At 38.0% G+C, this 18,135-nt stretch overlaps 1 protein-coding gene across 16 annotated transcripts in view; it reads right to left on the reverse strand.

Moving 5' to 3' along the window:
* PLEKHA5 (pleckstrin homology domain containing A5) overlaps window positions 1-18,135 on the reverse strand; it is a 159,082-nt gene that overhangs the window by 36,384 nt on the left and 104,563 nt on the right. For all 16 annotated transcript variants that reach the window (XR_011678455.1, XR_011678454.1, XM_071422098.1 and 13 more), the window contains 4 exons: window positions 15,758-15,858; window positions 14,254-14,369; window positions 8,831-9,283; window positions 2,776-3,238 (listed from right to left, as the gene is read on the reverse strand). Coding sequence is in view for 14 of the 16 variants with exons in the window: in XM_071422098.1 (XP_071278199.1) it covers window positions 2,776-3,238; window positions 8,831-9,283; window positions 14,254-14,369; window positions 15,758-15,858 (1,133 nt within the window). In the remaining 2 variants the exon portion in view is untranslated. The remainder of the gene's footprint in view (window positions 1-2,775; window positions 3,239-8,830; window positions 9,284-14,253; window positions 14,370-15,757; window positions 15,859-18,135) is intronic.

Raw genomic sequence — 18,135 nt, forward strand, 5'->3', positions numbered from 1 at the left:
TTCTATTTCCAAAGCATAAGCAATATAACCAGTACTATTCCCCAAAGTGGGTGTTTTTCACTTAAATGTATATTATTATCGCTTAAATGTATGTTAAATAAATGTAGACATTAGCTAAGAACATTGAAAAATATTAAATATTCACAAATGTGAAATGTTTTGTAGCAATTTTAAAGGAATCCTGGAAAACAACAGTTTTAGCATAAAAAGTTCCACAGCCATGGCAAGATACCTTAGGAAAGTACATCTACAATGATTTGTGATAAAAAAAAATAAATTGAGGATTTATTTCCTTTACCAGTGTTCCAAAGGGAACTCATAGGACACAGTTCATTTAAGGAAAGCTGAACAACAGCAATTTGGGGAGGCAGTCTTTTTCTGTGCTGCTGTACTCTCAAAATATTAGGGGCAGTTTGCTAGATAAAGTAAATTCTGTGGGTCTAGTGCAGCATTCTCAGGGTTCCAGATGTCATTTCTATTTCAAGAATAATAGGGAAGGTCTTGGAATAGTAAGGAAAGACACAACAAGACAGAAAACTAGCTGATGTGAAAAGAAATAAGAAAAATTTTTTAAGCTGCAGGGTGACTACTTTGGAGTAGGCAATGCCATTTAAACATTGAGAAGCACTCAATTCAAAACCACGTGCTGTAAAAAATAGAAAGTTTTGGCATCTGCTCACAATGTTCTCATTCCTGAATTCTCAAACCATGTCTTCATTGACTTCTTAAACTGAAATAGTCACACTCAAGGGGATTTGTGCAGATGGGCATGTGGATGTGAGCACAATTGTTTTATGTTTGCCAGGTGTTGCAATACCACCCTTGCCATCATTTGAGGCAAGAAAGGATCAGCAGAACAAAACCAAATGCCACAACAAAACCCCAGCTCTTCTTTCTGGATCCTTTTCTCTTGGGAAGCAGTTCAGCTTGAGCATCCTCTGCCTGCCAGAGTGACCTGACTGAGGCAGACAATGCAGCTTGTCCTGAGCAGGGTGGCCATACAGCCCCAGCTTGAGGAGGATGTTTGATAAATGTACACATGGCTTGGGCTCCTTAAGTCTGCTTGAAGAGACCTCTACTACCACTCACAGAAGCATCCCTCTCTCCTCCTGGGGGGCTTTAGCTTTCTTTAGCAGCCTTTTCTTCAAAGTAAGTGTCCACTTCCCTGTAAAACTGCTGGATGACTAAAAAGACTTTTTTCATCTTCCCAGTTCCAACACATGAGGCAGCTCCTGCAAGTTCAGCCTTGTTCTCTAACCATCTGATTTTAACTAAGTGGACATTAGTCTCCTTTCTGTCTTGTACGCAATAAAGAGTATTTGAGTTGTTTTATGTCCTTCTCCAGATATTCTTTCTAAATCATCACTTGTGAACAAGTTTAAAACAGGCAGTGGCTTAAAAGGATAACAAATTGCTGTCAGGAATTCAAAAATTGATCTTGTGGGTAAATGCTCCAGCCTATAACAACTGACATATTATGAGGAACAATGTTTGAACTTCTCATGAAAGAAGAATTACAGAATATTGGATAAATTCTAGAGCTTCCTGTTTGGATGGCTATCCATGCTGAAAAACCTAAGATCTCTATGTAGATGGGGTTTAGATGTTAAATTTGCCCTACTGATTTCAAATAATGAGTCTTCTGGTTACTCACCTCTTAAAGACAGGGGTGTTTTTAAAGTTAATGGCAAAAGCTAGTTTTGTAACTAATTAAATACAAACCAAACAGCATGAAAAATTCAAGGGAAACAGGAGGTTTGTATAAAAGGTACTCAATACTAAATGAAAGACAAGCATAACGTGTTCAACAAGGAACAAAAACATCAGGAAGCAAAACATGGCTGACAGGACAAGCAATACACACTCTGCAGCACTGACCCAGTGGTATTTCTCAGATATGTGAGAAGCATTGATTGCTAAATTTTCAGAGCAGACGAGACATAAAGGATGCCAAAGCAAAATTATTCCTTTGGTGATAGGGATCTGAAAACTTTAAAATCCAACACCTGATAATCAACTCTAAGTTGTTTAAACTGCTTTAAGTTGTAGTTATAGATTTTTTTCTTTCCCAGCATCAAAAAAAAAAAAAAAAAAAAAGACACAGGATAAAGTTTTCAGAAAAATGCTCAGGAGGATTTTACATCCAACTGAAGGAGTAATTTTTATTTAATTATTTCCAATCAATTAAAACCCATGGTAACACAAGCATGCTGGCTGTAGCAGAGTGGCACATATGGCACCCAAGTTCACAATTCTTCATGTCTCCCTCTCAGTGGTCAAGCACTAAGGCTGTGTGCATTTAGACGGATCTTCAGTGATCTCCCTAAGAGCTCAAAGACAGAAAAAGGAATTCAATTTGCTGCTGGAGCCCAAGGCAGCCAAACTTGTTGCTGAAGGACAGAAAGCAGCAGCTGTGAAGAAACCTGGGATTCTGAGTCCTCTTGGTGATAGAAAGGAGTCAGAGTTCTGGACATGCATGAGGTATTCTGAATAATTTGCCTATTGACTCATTTTTTTTAGAGGAAACATATCACGGGCAGTAATATCAAGACATGTTCTCCTCTTCTAATATTATTAAAAAATACATTTTTTCTACTCTTAGATTTTTCAGCCCTTTTTAAAACCAAACCCTTCTCTGTGAAAACAGCGATGTAACAATCTCCATTATAGTAAAATATACTCCAGTGCAACACGAGTTTTCCAGTGATCAGATACATTCTACTGAAAAGCCCTGAAGATGAGAGTTTTATCTATTAAATGAAGCTTTTTTTTTACCTTGGTGTGATGTGTCCTGTGCCTGCGGTCGATGGTGACATCTCCCCTCTGCACTGGCGATGACACCTCCGAGCGGTACGTGCGCTGCGGGGAATACCCCTGGAAACCCGCGATGGAGCCGTGCGAGGGGGACGTGGGGATGGAGTGCATGGTCTGATCAGAGATGTTGATCATGGTCTTTGGGCTGCTCAGGGTGCCGTGCCTGCTCAGGGTGCTCTGCTTGTTGTAGAACTGGCGCTGCTGCCACTCGTAGAGCTGCCACATGGTGTCATCGCGCATGGAGCGCCGCTTGTCCTCGGCGCTAACGGGTCCCATGGCCCTGTCGTAGGGAGCCACGCTGCAGAGGCTTTCTGGACGTGTCTTGCTGTTCCTTGGCAGCGTCCTGTACCCCTCTGGGTACCTGGGCAGCACCTGGGCTCGATGGCTTGGCATGTTCCTTGGCAGCGTCTGGTAGGAGATGATGCTGAAACACAAGTTTCCTTTTGTTAGCATTAATATTATGGCAATAGGAAGTTGTTCGCTGTGGGTTGGGTTTATCCAGCTCTCACCTTTTATAATACTTTGAATGCCATTTAAAAAAAGCTCAAGAAATTCAAGACAACAGTTCAAGAATCAATGATACTGACTGAATGCACTGTAGCAGCCAAAAGTGGATCCTTTCTCTCTGATTAGCACTTGCTGATATAATCCATGTTTCATCTTTTTAACAGTTTGTCAGTCTAGTACCCTACTAAATGGCAAACTTGATTTCAATATTTTGATCAAATATTGGAACTTGTCTATATGCTGGAGAGGTGAAAGTTTTTAAACCTTAAAAGTTCTACTCTGTTTCCATATGCTGTCCATATTTCCATTTGAAATATTCACTTTTTCAGAAGTTAAAAAAAAAATCCTGTTTCCCTAAGAAAATCTTGAGCAATTGCTATGGACATTAAAAAAAAAAAGATTCTTTTAACAGCAGTCCCTGGGAAAATTGCAGTAATTGTCTGAAGAAATTATTTTTGCAATTGTCAAGGACAAGCCATTTCGTATCAGCCACTCAATTGAAACAAAGAGCAATACATGTCTTTGTTTGATAACAATATTTTATTGCTTTTCAACTCAGATATGAATTCAAAGGCTTATTTCCTTAATTTTTTGCCCCATTAAAAGTCTGGAGTTCTACAGTCATTTAGCAACTTTCAGCATTAGTTAAAATACTAAAAAATTTTCTATACCAAGGACTGATGCATGCCTAACTATGACAAAGCACTTCTTGTTAATTTATTTCAGAGGACAAAATCTAGGTCATAAACATTGATTTATTCTTCCCTTATCTAAAATGCAAATGAGCTCCTCTTAAAGCCTTTTGCTACAGAGCATGCATATGATTGATGCTTGCTTACAGACAACAAAACCAGCCTCAAATTGGACCTGATTTAGCCATGAGAGGGCAGCAGCTTCCAGCTACACCCCACACTAATCCGAACTAAAATCCCTGCACCATGAAGCACCAGAACCTGGAGATGGTTTTGAATTAATTCAGTGTCACAAAAAAACACATTAAAGAAATTATGTAGATCAAATGGCAAGATAAACTAGCATTATGCATGTGAGATCCTTATGGAATAACTATCAGGGAAATTGATGATGGTGAAACCCACTTAGTTAGTATTTACAATCACCTGCAACATTTTGAAGATGAAAACTGCTATAAAGAGCTTTATGTAAAAAATCTGCTACAGTTCCTGAAGCTTTTCAAGAATTACTGAAGAATTACTCCCACTTTGTATTGGACAGCTTCCCATTCTTGCAAAAAAATTACAAAAAGGGATTTTAAGTCCTACTCTTCTGTTGCCAAATCTGCTTAAATACCTCCAAATTTCTTTAGTAACATACTATTAATGATAAGGCTTTTGTCCATCTCCGTATTTAAAACTAAAGAAACAAGATGCTTTTGAATTCCATTTCTAACTTGCAAAATAGAATTGTAGCTATATACCATAACAGCTACAGTAAGGCCTGACATTTTCAGGAATATATTTAGTATCAAGACACACCTCACTCTCACTGAAGTTCCTCACACATTTTATTAATTAAATGGGCAGTATAATCCTGCTGGCACCTTTAAACATCCTGAACTTGCAAAAAAACTGCCTGAAGTTCTTACTGTGCAAAGACATCAATTTAAAATCTGCATGCAATTATTTGTATTCTGGAACATCTAGAAAGATAACATAATTCATCTTTAATTGGTAAACCATGAAAACTGTAAAAAGCTCAACCAGCTCAATATTAAGCCTTGTTTTACATCATTCGATAAAATCAAAATAGATTCACCAATGTCCTGTTGATACTTGCAAAAATGTCATTCCAGTCAAACCCAAAACCCAACTCCAGACAGAACTGCAGCTTCCAGCTGCCCTGCACACAAGGGGAGACTGCTGCAGCTGGGTCTGAGGTTGCAAAATATTTCTGCAGTTGCCATCATAAATAGCTCCTTATAATTGCTCCCATATGAGAAGGAGTCTTCCACATGTGTTTACAGACACCTTGAGAGGCTGTCTCTTGGGTAGCAATAGTGGTTCTGGTGTCTGAGTTGGACTATTTGTGTGTCTTAGGTTGCAAATATAATATGTGGCTGGGGGTGTGCATTCTATTCTGATCTGCCAGAGGTGGGGCAGTTATCTTCTGTTCATTGGGCAGTTTTCTTGATCTCTCCCACGACCAACCTCCAGGAGATCTCCTCTGTCCGTGGCCAGTGAGTGTCCCTGCAGGGCTGATCCAATTCCATCATCCCATGGGGAGATGCTCCGCCCAGGGGAGGAGCCAAGCATTCCTACCTGGATCCAATCTGAGCCTGGCACAGCCCAGCAGCCTTTGCCCAGTGCATTGCCAGAGGAGCAGCTTCTGCTGCCCTGCATTCCCAGAGGGAGCCCAGGCCCATCTGCAGCAGCCCTGGAGCTGCAGAGGAAAACTCCCCCCTTGTGCAGGATCCCTGCTCCAGCAGAGCCACAGCTGGCACTGCAGGAGGGCTGAGCCCCCATGGGATGGGGCTGTGCCACCCCCTGACACACAGGGGGTCAGGGACTGCTCTGACTCTGGCAGTATTTTTTTTTGTTTGCATTTATAATTAATTTTTTATTGTATTTGTATTTTAATTTTCCCAGTAACGAAGTTTTATTCCTACTCCCATATCTTTGCCTGAGAGCCCCTTAATTTCAAAATTATAATAATTCGGAGGGAGGGGGTTTACATTTTCAATTTCAAGGGAGGCTCCTGCTTTCCTTAGGAGACACCTGGCTTTCAAACCAACACACTGGGAAAGCAACTTTGCTGCTAGGCCTTTAGGGGCTCAGTGCTGCAACACTGTGAATATCCTGAGATTGAAACCTCAAAACAGCCCCTCACCCTAATGAACACAAATACCAGCTGGCCCCAAATACAGGACTTCCATGTAAGAATCAAGAAAGGGTGGCAAAGTCAAGATGGAAACCTGGAGTTTCATTGCAGGCATTTATTATTTTGGATGAATTTTATATAGGCAAGGCAGGAGAGACAAGCTCACATACTGGGGTAGCAGCAGCAAAAAACATCCCTTAGTACCAAACAACCCTTCTGTATTTTTTCAAATTTGTGAAAGACCACTCAAGTGAACTACTTTTGTGAAAAACATATTTTTTTAATAACTGACTTCTGCAAAATTCACTAAAATGATACCGAAGTGGAATGTGTTTATTTTTTATTCAAACCACATTTATTTTTGTTTTTAAAAAAGTTTGCCTTCCTTAAGGCAGCAGTTTATTCATGCAGCTTTTGCCAAACTACATGTCTAGAACCATAGACACAACAGATAGCAACTTCAAGAATTAAAATCTACATTGCTGCCATTCTCATTACTTTTTTGGGCAATCAAACCATTGAGGGGTCAGCCTGTTCCTCTAAAAAATTTGGTAGTTGTATAGTGAACCTTTTTCATTCTATATTAAGGATAGCTAAGAGCTCCTCTTTTCTTTTATATATAGTCATTTAATTGAACATCTTTATTGACATCTTAGCAATTGTCCCAATTTTTTCTGCAGTCTGACACAGCAGAGATACTGAGTTGGGTCCTCCATGATTTCTGTGATGCAGACACAATAATACAGATGCACTGGAAAGCAGCTTGGTGGAGAGTCAGCAACTTTCCCCCATTAAGTAAAGACTACTTTTTCCAAAAATTCTAGTTATGAGTTTTACAGGTCTTAAACAGCCTTAGGATCCTCTCACCCCAACCTTAAGCTTTAGCATAAACCAGAGCTTTTTTTCTACTCTCATTCACCAACTTTGATTCTACTTAAATTTCTGTCTTCAGCCAGAAACTGGCAACCTGAACAAAAATAAAATTTTAAATTTGAATGAAGCCCCATTTAAAAGACATCACTATATACATTAGAAATTTGGATCATTACTCAAGGCTGTTTCCATGCAAAGCAAAAAAGATAGCTCAAGGCAAATTTTCCTTCAGTTAGCTACTTTTTTTTAGAACTGCTTTTGAAAGCATTTATATTATCACCCTTATCTAGGCAAACAAGTGTTGCTATACTCAGGGAATAAAATATTGTTAATTAGTAACATATTGTTAATAGCACTTCCCTCTATTTGATCCTCACTATGAAATCAGTTTTAGGGTTTTTATACTTGCTCAGAACTGAAAAATAGCACATCTATTCTAGTTTCTTCTGTTTGGTCTCAAGTTTTAAAGTCCAATTAAAAAAAATTAACTGCATCAAAGAGCCTTATGAGTTCTCATTATGCAAGTTTGAATAATAAGATTAATGTCAGGGTGTGCAAGTCCCTGTCTGTATTACAAGTTCAAACTTGATCAAACTACTTATGATTAGTATTTCATGAAACACCACATCAACAATTCCTAATTATATGTAATGAAAGGCTAAAAGGAGTGAGGAAATCTTCAACCTTGGCAAGTGGAAGCCAAGTTCATGGAAATATTTCAAGATTTTGCAAAACCTGAGAAGCCCCCAGGTACATATCCCTAAATTCGTGGGGGAAACACATTTTCTGAACTTGGTTTATCTTAAGCTCTGCTCTGTCATCCATCTATACACAAAATCCTTAATTTCCAGCCCTTCAAAGTATCTCCTGTGATAGCATCTCCATACTTCCTATCAAATGTAATATTAAATACCTTTTGCATTTTCCTGCTGGAGCTGCTTGTCTGTAAGGCAGCCTGGAAGCAACGTCCCTCCACTTCTGTCAGAGAAATTGCTATTGGCATGACATTCAATATTGCCAATCATTCACACATCGTTTTAAAGCTTCATGAATAAGTACTAGAGCTCAATATTATAACTGGCTGATAGCTAATTTCATGAGAAGAGACGCTGTAAACATCAAGTTAGATTCTGTGTCTTATTTTTAGATAAATCTTCTCTCTCTCTCTCTTCATATAAAGCTGGTTTAAAGTTTAAAAGCTCCCAGGAATATTTTTTTTAAAGAATTTCAAATAAAATATTATTACAAGAACTTGCGAGCAAAAAATGTAGAAGAGAGGACAATTTCAAAAACAGATTTTTATGACTGATGACATATTTTCCCTGCTAGGACAGGGAAATTTCTAACAACCAAAAAGGGTTTCCAGCCATTTTTATTTATTGAGTTATTAATGTACTTTAGTTTATTAATAACCATTCAAATTCTAATAAAAGAAACTTCCATGCATTTGTTCTGAGAAGTCCTCAAATGCAGAAGTGAGGCCAATTTCACGAAGAGATTTTAAGACGAAAAAGAACTTTTGTGAGTGATGACATCTCCTCCTTGCTAGGGCAGGGAAATTTCTCACACTAAAAAAGGGTTTATGGCCATTTTTATTTATTATTACTATACTTTAGTTTATTAATAGCTATTCAGATTCTAATAAAAAACTCTCATACATCTGTTATGAGAAGTCACCCGGACATTTCTTAGAGAATGAAGAATGCAATTATAAAATATAGATCCAGAACTAAAGAAATTATCCAGGGTACAAATGTATTATTTACTAGAAAGTCTGAAAATAAAATTACCCAGTACTCACCCTCTTGTTTCCTCCTCTTGTCCTTTCCCCCTCTGGATTTTAATCCACTGCTCCAGCTGCAGCATGGAATTGGTTCTCTGCATGACCCGCTCGGAGTCTGCATTGTGATGGGCTCCATCCCCAACATCTGCCAGCACAACTCCCATAGATTTACTCTCAGATCCATTCAAATGGACAGGCCTGAAGTGCCCACCTGGAATTGTGCTTATGGGCAAAGTCCTGTAGTCGGATCCCAAAGGGTTCAGCTTCACACTGTTGATTTTTGTCAATGGTCTGTCTTGCCCGACTTTCTGGAATCCATATTTTTCAGCTTCCAAAGCTTTCTTCTCCTCGTTTTTGTTCACTTCCCTGTTTTTCTGGTTGTTTTGTGCCTCTGGCTTAATTAGCACCCGATGGTTTGAAATGTTATTTACCTCCCGAGGCGATGTATTTTCAACAGTGAACTTTTCTATTCTGGAAGGGAACATATGACAAGTTATAATACCAAAAAAATGTTCCTTACAAATAGTAATAGAAAATTTGAAGTTATTTCAGTGAACCCCTGACCATATATTTTACAACAATATCTTGACTTTGAGAGAAAAACCCAGGACATTTTCACAATGACCAAGCAGAGGTTGGGGGGTTTTGTTGCTGCTGTTTTGGTGTTCTTTTTCTTTTGTTTTTAATTTTGTTTGGGGATTTGTGGTAGTGCTTGATGGGTTTTGTTTTTGGTTGGTTGATTTGGGGTTTTCCTGGTTGGCAAGTGTGAGTATTGTTTTCTTCTACACTTTTCTCTTTATTTGCTGTTTTAAAAACAATTATAACAGGAGGTCATTTATTAAAAATTCTCAACAGTCAATTAACCCCCTAGAAAACATGTGCACAACAGGAAATAAAGCCAGAGCCGGAAAAAAGTAGATGCTCATCTCCTGGAGGGCTGAAAATTCACAGGGTGAAAATACTCAGTGGCTCTCCAATAGCTGCAGCTTCCAAATGTCAACAGCCTGAAATTCAGATGGTTTTCAAAGTCAGCTTGTGATTCACAATACTGCTGAATTTAGCATATAATGAGCTCCTTTCAAGAAAGCAAATGACTTTTCATGGTCACTGGTATCAATTAGGTTTCTCTGGTGTGTTATCACTTTGGCTGGCACACATTTTTCAGAAAATGACTGTGGCTTTTTCCAATTTTAAGGGGGAAAATAGCTGCTGACTTAAGGAAATGTACCACAGAAATAATGATATTTTTGGAATTGCTACTGCTTTACAGTATTTACACAAGCACTCAATGTGTGCAGTTCTATTAGTGATCTTCTTTTTAAAATTTCAAAATGTCAAGAGGCTCTATCTTTTGCCATACTAGGAGGACCAGAATTTCAATTCCAGCTCAAAAAGTGACTTTTGGGTTTAGTTCACTAGAGAAATAACCCCACCACTTTAAAATGCTCTTCTCTGCATTTTTTGCTATGGGAGGAAAGAAGAGGAAGAGATATAATTTCTTGAGATTACATCTCTGTATAAAACCAAACTAAGAACAACACTTTATTTTAAGAGGATGTTGAATTAACTTTTTGTTTTGTTTTGCATCTTTTTTTAAAAAAATGCATTATTCATCCTTATAACTGCATCCAGTTCAAGTGTCTGTAAAAAGGCCATCACACACACAGCACAAGAAGACTGACTACACACACAGCTGTAAGCATTATTGCTTACCCCATCGTGAAAAAAAGCCATTTATTTTTCCCCCCCAAGATCTTAAATCACTCCCAAGACCAAACATTTGTGCCTAGGTTCCTTCTCACGGTTATGGAAAAGAAAAGGACCACCTCCTCACTCCCTCAAAACTGTACTACCCCAGTGTTCTACCAGAAACCAAAGGATTTCCCAACAGGAATGTGAATTAAAAACTCCATTTCCCACAATTATCAAGGAAAAAAAGGCTGTTAAGATTTCAGTTTTCAGCCAGCACTCTGGAGTTTACAAATGAATATAAAGACTACCTTGGCAAATAATCCTGAATGTGGGCATTAATATTTGTAGTGTGTCTCAATAGCACCACCTACCCCATTATATAACATAAAACTTACTATAAATCTTTCTCAGGTGGCTTTAGAGCAGAGGAAAAGGTGGAAAATCCATGCTGGAGAGGGAGAGTGGCATCTCTAGGACACTCAACAACTAAGTGGCAAAGTCAGGCCTTGGCACTGTGCTCAATTCACACTCTCATACTTTCCACTGTGTTTTAATTAAAAACCAGCAACTCCCAAAATCACAGAATTGTTTTTCCATGCAGCCTCATGTTGTATCCCTCATTACTATGGTTATACAGAGCCAAACATTTGTATTTTATACTCCTTGGGATGGTGTAGAGCCTGCAGGACTGACATTCAAACAGCCTGCTGGGCTCTCTCAACTTGGTGGAACCAAATCAGTCAATTCTGAGTGAGCAAGGGATCTCTTTCCACACTGAAGGATCCATATGGGGAAAAATTATCAGAAACAAATGTAAAAAACATAAATCCATATGTATATTTGGCTCCATATTTATAGCTAGCTCTCAAAGACATATTCAACAAAGCTGGCAGGCTGTTTGAGGATGGGATACGGATAGAGGAAGAGAATGAGCATTGAACATGGGTCTTTCAGCATATGCTGAATGCAATTTATGTATTTCTGCCACAAAAATGGAATCATATGTACAATATGCAGTACAGGAGAAGTACTATTTTATGCTGGTTTATATAAAGAAATAATTCTGAAAGGGTTGGAGAGAGGGGAGCATGTGATTAATGATCAGATGGACAGGAGGGCTGTGATTTAACAAAGCTAGGCAGAGGCATTTGAAAAGGAAAAGCCATTTTTTCCAAGCACACTGACGTCAGTCAGCCCCCACTGTGGATGTCTCTATGCTAACAAGTGCTTTTTTGGCAGCCTGGCTTATGCTGTTCAGGGAAAGTAACTACCCCAGGAGGGAAAAAACCAATCTTTTCTTAGTACATGCTGCATCACTAAGAAGAAACAAAGGCTGCAGCACACAAGGTGACAGTGAAAGGACAGAAAAATGGCACTCAAACCTGTGAGAGCAGAGAATCAGCATTTAGGGTAAAATGGTAAATCACTGTGCTGGTGGACACTACCATCTACAAACACAAGCAAGCACCCAGAGAGGGGGTTTGAGATCATATTTTGAGTCATAAGCTTCAATAGCTCCTCACTGACTAAAGTGCTTGCTTTAATTATTTTAATAGGTCTCTCAGTACATTATTAAACTTGAATGTACTATCTAGGTAAAATCAAAACTGTTTAGAAAGGAGTAATTACAGTTCAGTCAACAGGGCCAAATACTGTTTGTCCTTCCCTGCAGCTAAACATCAGAAGGGAACATTTCTGCTGCTAATAAAGACCAGTTCTAAAAGAAATGGGTACATTTTTACTTTCTCACTTCAGTATCTCATTTGTGGTTAATGTGGCTAACTATGTGTGGGAAATAAGAGTAGTTTATAAAAAACTTGGCAACACCCCTCCCACTAACTTAATGTTTTAAATATTCCTTTTATCTTTATCCTCTCCAAGGAACTCACCTCTGCAGAAAAACAGACAAAAAATGTGCTAAGATTATTTAAAAGATTTGGTTTAACAGACAGTTGGATTTGATTTCCAGAGTACCCTAAGCAGTGAGGTGTCTTGATTTCTAGGTTTAAAGAATTATACTGTAAAAAGCTCCCGAATTATCATTGGACATTTTATATGAACAGGAATCAAAAGTGGCCCAACATTAGTTTACATGAATATTTAAGGAAGCAAGTTCTTAATTACTCATTTATTGTATTGCAAGTATCCAGTCTGTTAAAGAAAACTGTATTCAGTGCAATGTCAGAACCTCTAAAGAAACAGAACTCAGTAACAAAAGCACTGCCAAATTTGACTGAACCAAAACCATTTATGCTTAAGCTCCATCTATGCCAAACTTCAGGTTACTTAGAGATGAGGTAATAAGACACTTAATACTTAACAGATTTTTACAGGGAAGGAACAGTATTTCTTCTACATAAGATCATATCCTGCTATGTTTCATTTTAAGAACTTAAAAAACGGCCAAAAGATGGATTCTTTAGAAAACATATGTCTTAAGGGTTTTCTTCCTTATTATAGCTAACAGATTTTTAACTTTTTTGAGACTTGGTCTTGAAATCTATTTTCTCTGAAGTAATTATTTCAAGGCTACGAATAAAGTTCTCAAAGAGGTCACATCTTCTATTTCATTCTGAGGTTTCTTGCTTAATCAAAACAACAAGATGGTGTTATATAAGTTGCTTTTCTGACAACTCTTTGGCTGCTGGCAAGCCTGTTCTCCCTGTGATATCCAGGCAGACAGATATTCACAGTATTGCAAATATCAAATGAAGGTCATTTCACCAGTTCAGAAAAAGATTGAGAATGACCCCCTTCAGTTTTGTTCCTCCACTAAGTGTTTATACAATTGATATGTGATTTTTGGTTGAAGTGAAGTGGGTTTGATTTGGTTTAATAATTTCTCCATATATAAATTGCTATTGTATCTGCAATACAAACCAAATTTTTCAGATAAAGTTCATTACTTCTAGACTTCTCTGGAAACTGTGTCTATGAGATTTTTCTATTACTTTTTTAAACTCAGAGTTCCTCAGCATTGCTGACTTTATTTAGCTCCAGGGTAGCGGGAACTAAGGGAGTGGAGAACAGATCAAGTGACAGCAGCCATCAGCAATAACTTCTGTGCTGTCAATAACGAGGAGCTTTTAAACTTTCAATTGATGAGGTTTCCATTACAGATGCCAGGGAGCTGACCCTAGGGACCACATTCTGAGAGCAAATGACTCTCACTGGAGAGACAGCAGCAGACAGGGCTCAGTCTCTGAGAGCACAAAGCTTCTGGCTGTAATTTGCTTTTCACTGTCAACACACGGGCACAGGAAGGTGAGGCTCCAGACCAGGTAAGCATAAATTTAGTGACAGCTTAATGATGAACAAGAATGGCTCCCCACAGGTACAAGTGGTTAATTTAGCCACAAACTCCAGCTGTGAATTTGAGGACTGTGACAGCTTTAAGCCCAAGGCTGCCACCAGTTGAGCTGCTGTTGCTATTCAGTCAGGAGGGCAGGGAAGTCAAACATGCCTGCACACAGAATTTGTCACTGCACTTCTTCTGATGCCACTGGCTAGAGGGATAGTTCATTTTTTTTCTTCTAGCTCCTGACAACCAATATTCAGAAATTAACTTAAGATTATTTTTGCTACTTCAAAATTTTATCCAACACTGTCCAGTTACTAAGGGGTCTTCAATATAAGGAGAAATCACTTCAGCCAGTTTACATTCTATTTTAAAGACCAGTCTTTCATTAAACAAATCAAACTAAGCAAGAGAAACAACACTGTCCCACTGTTTTGTCAACCCACACTACCTTTTAACAGGCTCTGTTTGCACAAGTGCTGCATCTATCATGGCTTTCATCCACAACTCCATTTCCTTCCCTGTATCTGTGCAGAAATAATAGGTCCTCATGTTTGGATGAGCTGCCTGATTGGAAATGACATGGTCATTGCAATAAAAATGTAAGATTCTGTAAAAGAAGAGAGGCAAATATTGTTACTGCATATTCACTCTAATGCTTTATCTGAGAAGATTTCTTCAAATAATATGCTCAAAAAAAAAAATCAAAAGGAACACTACAGTGTTCCTTCGTCACTGCATTCATATTTTCCAAATAACTGCCTGTAATTTTCAATCGTAGCTGCTTCTTCATTAATACATTAAACAAAAAGCCCTTAAATTTCTTCAATCTACTAAAAGTGATATTGAGCATTCATTAATGTAGATTAATATAATTCATATAAATAAAATTTTAGCATAGAATTTGGCAGTCTGAATGATACAGTAAGTTTTAATTTGTACTTACCATAGTAAATAAATGATGTCTTGGTTTAGGAGACCAAACAAAGTGCCAAAAGGAGCTCATAAAACAACAATAAAAAAAAGTCAGGACAACATGCTTAGTAAAGTAATTTATATCATGATTTAAGATTGTCACGAAACACTGCTAAGAGTGATTCATGTAATATTGTGATTTAAGTGATAATAAGTTCTTATTTTTATTTATGTGCAAAGATACTTTATATTAAATAACGAATGAACTTTCATTAGTGGGATAAATTCAGCTGCAGATGCTGGTTCATAATTCTAAATGATAATTCACCACACAGGATTTAAGACCCATGAACTACCAAAAAAACCCCCAAAAAAACAAAACAAACAAACAAAAAAAAAAAAACCCCACAAAACAAAAAAAAACCCAAAACAAAAAAAACCTGCTACTAAGTGATATCCATCCATTTCCCCATTCTAGTAATTCTGTCTATGTTTACATCAGGCTAAGCACCTGAAACTTTTGCTACTCTATTATGCAAAAATCAGCCTCAGAAGCTGTTTGTCAATAAATTCAAATGCTAATAAAAGAAACTTCCACACATCTGTTCTGAGAAGTCCTCAAATGCAGAAGAGAGGGCAATTTCAAGAACAGATTTTAAGAAGAAAAAAACATTTTATGAGCGATGACACCTTCTCCCTGCTAGGGCAGGGAAATTTCTAACACCCAAAACCAGTTTATGGCCATTTTTATTTATTATTAATATACTTTAGTTTATTAATAACTTTCAAATTCTAATAAAAGGAACTTTCATAAATCTGTTCTGAGAAGTCACCCCGGCATTTCTTACAGAGAAAGCAGAATGTGATTATATAATATAGATCCAGAACTAAAGAAACGAACCAGGGTACAAATGTATTCTTTACTAATTTACTATGTATTATTTACTAATTTACTATTAACAACTCAATAAAATGAGCTTTTGTGACCAGGCTCTTGTGCTTTCAGACACAAAATCAGATGGCAAAGCTGCTCCCCTCACCTTGAAGGCGAATTTGCGGTTGATGTGGTCCTCAGCAGACAGCACAGATATCTGGAAACTGGGCAGAAGTATGCTCCCCAGGATTCCTTCCTCCTTCTCATCTGGGGATGCACACTGGTATTAGAAAATGGCCCTTGGACACACAACATTTTGTTCCTTGGACACAAAACATTGCATTCTGACACTTCATGAAACTCCTTCAGCCACACAGGAGCATGAGCAGGAAGTTTAGCTCAGAGAAGAAGCATTAAGAACTAGAAATCCAGATTAACTATGAAGAGCTGATGGAAGGCAAGCCCCTGATTCAGTGACAAAGAACCAGAATTGTCAGAACCCAGGACATCCCTCTGGCTGCCCTGGATGGCTCAAGCCCCTGGCAAGGAGCTCAAAGACCTTGGCACAAAGACACCCGCGCCTTCAATTTTAACCCATGGAAACAAGTACCAACTTTATGTGAAGAGTTGTGTGTAAACTCTCACGTGAAGCCATGAGAGTTTAAGTAGAATGATTGTCACAAGGTGGAAAAGTAGAATTTTGGGTTTTTAGAATGGGGGTTCAGAAGCCAAGACGGAGTGATTTGGGTGTGCCTTGTTCTTCCTCTTTCTTCTTCTTGTCCTTCATCTTCTGCTGTGATGGTGACACTTTTGGGTTGGTTTAAAGTAGAGACAGACTGTCTGACATAGGTGATAGGTATTGGAAAATTATTGTAAATAAAGTACACGTAGTTCTTAGTATAAAAAGATAACACCACCCCAAGGGCGGTCAGTGTGCCACAAACCAACCTGCTGGACAGATCTCAGTAGGTCAGAGAAAGAATATGTTAGATAAGAGAAAATAAACAACCTTGAAAACCAGAGCTTAGGAATCCTGACTACTTCTTTGATTGCTGGGCTGGGAAAAAGAGACTTTCTAACACCTCGGGGTCATCTCGACCACAGAGACCCCGAGATAGAACAGCACACATCTACTGCCTGCTCACTAAAAAACACCTCTGACAGCACAAGTGCTTAGAAGCACTGCTTGTGACTGCTGGCGTTTTAGAGAAAATGTGCATATTCTTCTTCTGATCTCCGGCATATTATGCTACATAATCTCCATTATAATATTTAATTATGAATTATCATTATAATTCCCACAAAGAGTTTACACTCAATTACATTCCATTTGTAAGAATGCACACATTTCAGATAATTTGTAAAAAAAAAAAGCTCTCCCCCAAAACAAATACCCTTTTCCCAGAGCCTTGTTTTACATAAAATTTTAGATCAACAGATCATAATAAAAAAATGACATTTTAATTGAAAGCCACAACCAGCTTTTAAATCCAGTTATACTTTATTAATGGAATAATTGGATGCATTTCATAAAGTCTATCTTAATTGTATTTCATGAACAGAACTTCTATTCACAATCACTATCTTAGAGACTGTCCACCATAAAACTTCTCTTAGTTGAATACCCACAAAAAAATCTATGAAATTAAGATGAAAACAGGCATTGCAAAATTTCAATTAAAAATTAACAATTACAATTAAAATACACTTAAACAGCACGCCAGAGCTATTGCTTATGTGTAGACTTAAAAATCTTTTCCAGGTTCTCATTTACTCCTAGATTTTGAAAAGCCAAACCTTCATTTAAGTTATTTCTATGGGGAAAGGTGTGCCCAGCCACTTGAGTATCCCATGACAGATGAGATGGAAAAACTGTGCTTTTTGGGATAGTTGTTTAATTGCAGAGCTGAGCATAAATTCATTCCTATGATAAGGCAGAAAAGAAATGGAGTGGATTTACTTCCAGCAACTCAGCAGTACCTTTAAATATGAATGAAATCATCCCACCTTCCCTTCAAATATTGACTCCTTGCCAGCCACACACAAAAATGTGCCCTGTCCCCAAATCCATATTGGGCAAACATTGGGGTTTACTTTATTTGGACTTCTGTTTGGGGGGAAAGTTCTCTTTTCCTAGATCATATTTTGACTGATGACTGAGTAAACCCCCCAACTAGTGCCACATAACAGCATTCAGCATTTTTGTTCCACTGAACAGCTGCTTGTCTGCAGCACTTTGGTCTTTGTTAAAGACATGCTGCCACATTCCAGTTCCAGATTTTAAAAATCTGTTCCCAATCATGTTTGCTTTTATCTACACATCCCACTGCCCCATATTATCTTTACTTGTGTGCTGTGTGTAAAAGTACACAAGAAAAGCAGCAAATCTTCTGTACAGTTCTAAGAACTTTTATTTGTGCCAACAACAACCTTCCAATATGAAAGTGGATGGTCCTTCATGCCTTGGGGGAACAGAAAAAGAGTATTCTCTAAGCTGTGAGAAAATACTATGACGTGGATTTTTCTTTTCATCTATAAATTGGA

Source organism: Agelaius tricolor, unplaced genomic scaffold (assembly GCF_023055355.1).
Source record: "Agelaius tricolor isolate 1412-34295 unplaced genomic scaffold, bAgeTri1.0.p SCAF_3, whole genome shotgun sequence".
In the NCBI taxonomy this organism is placed as follows: Eukaryota; Metazoa; Chordata; class Aves; order Passeriformes; family Icteridae; genus Agelaius; species Agelaius tricolor.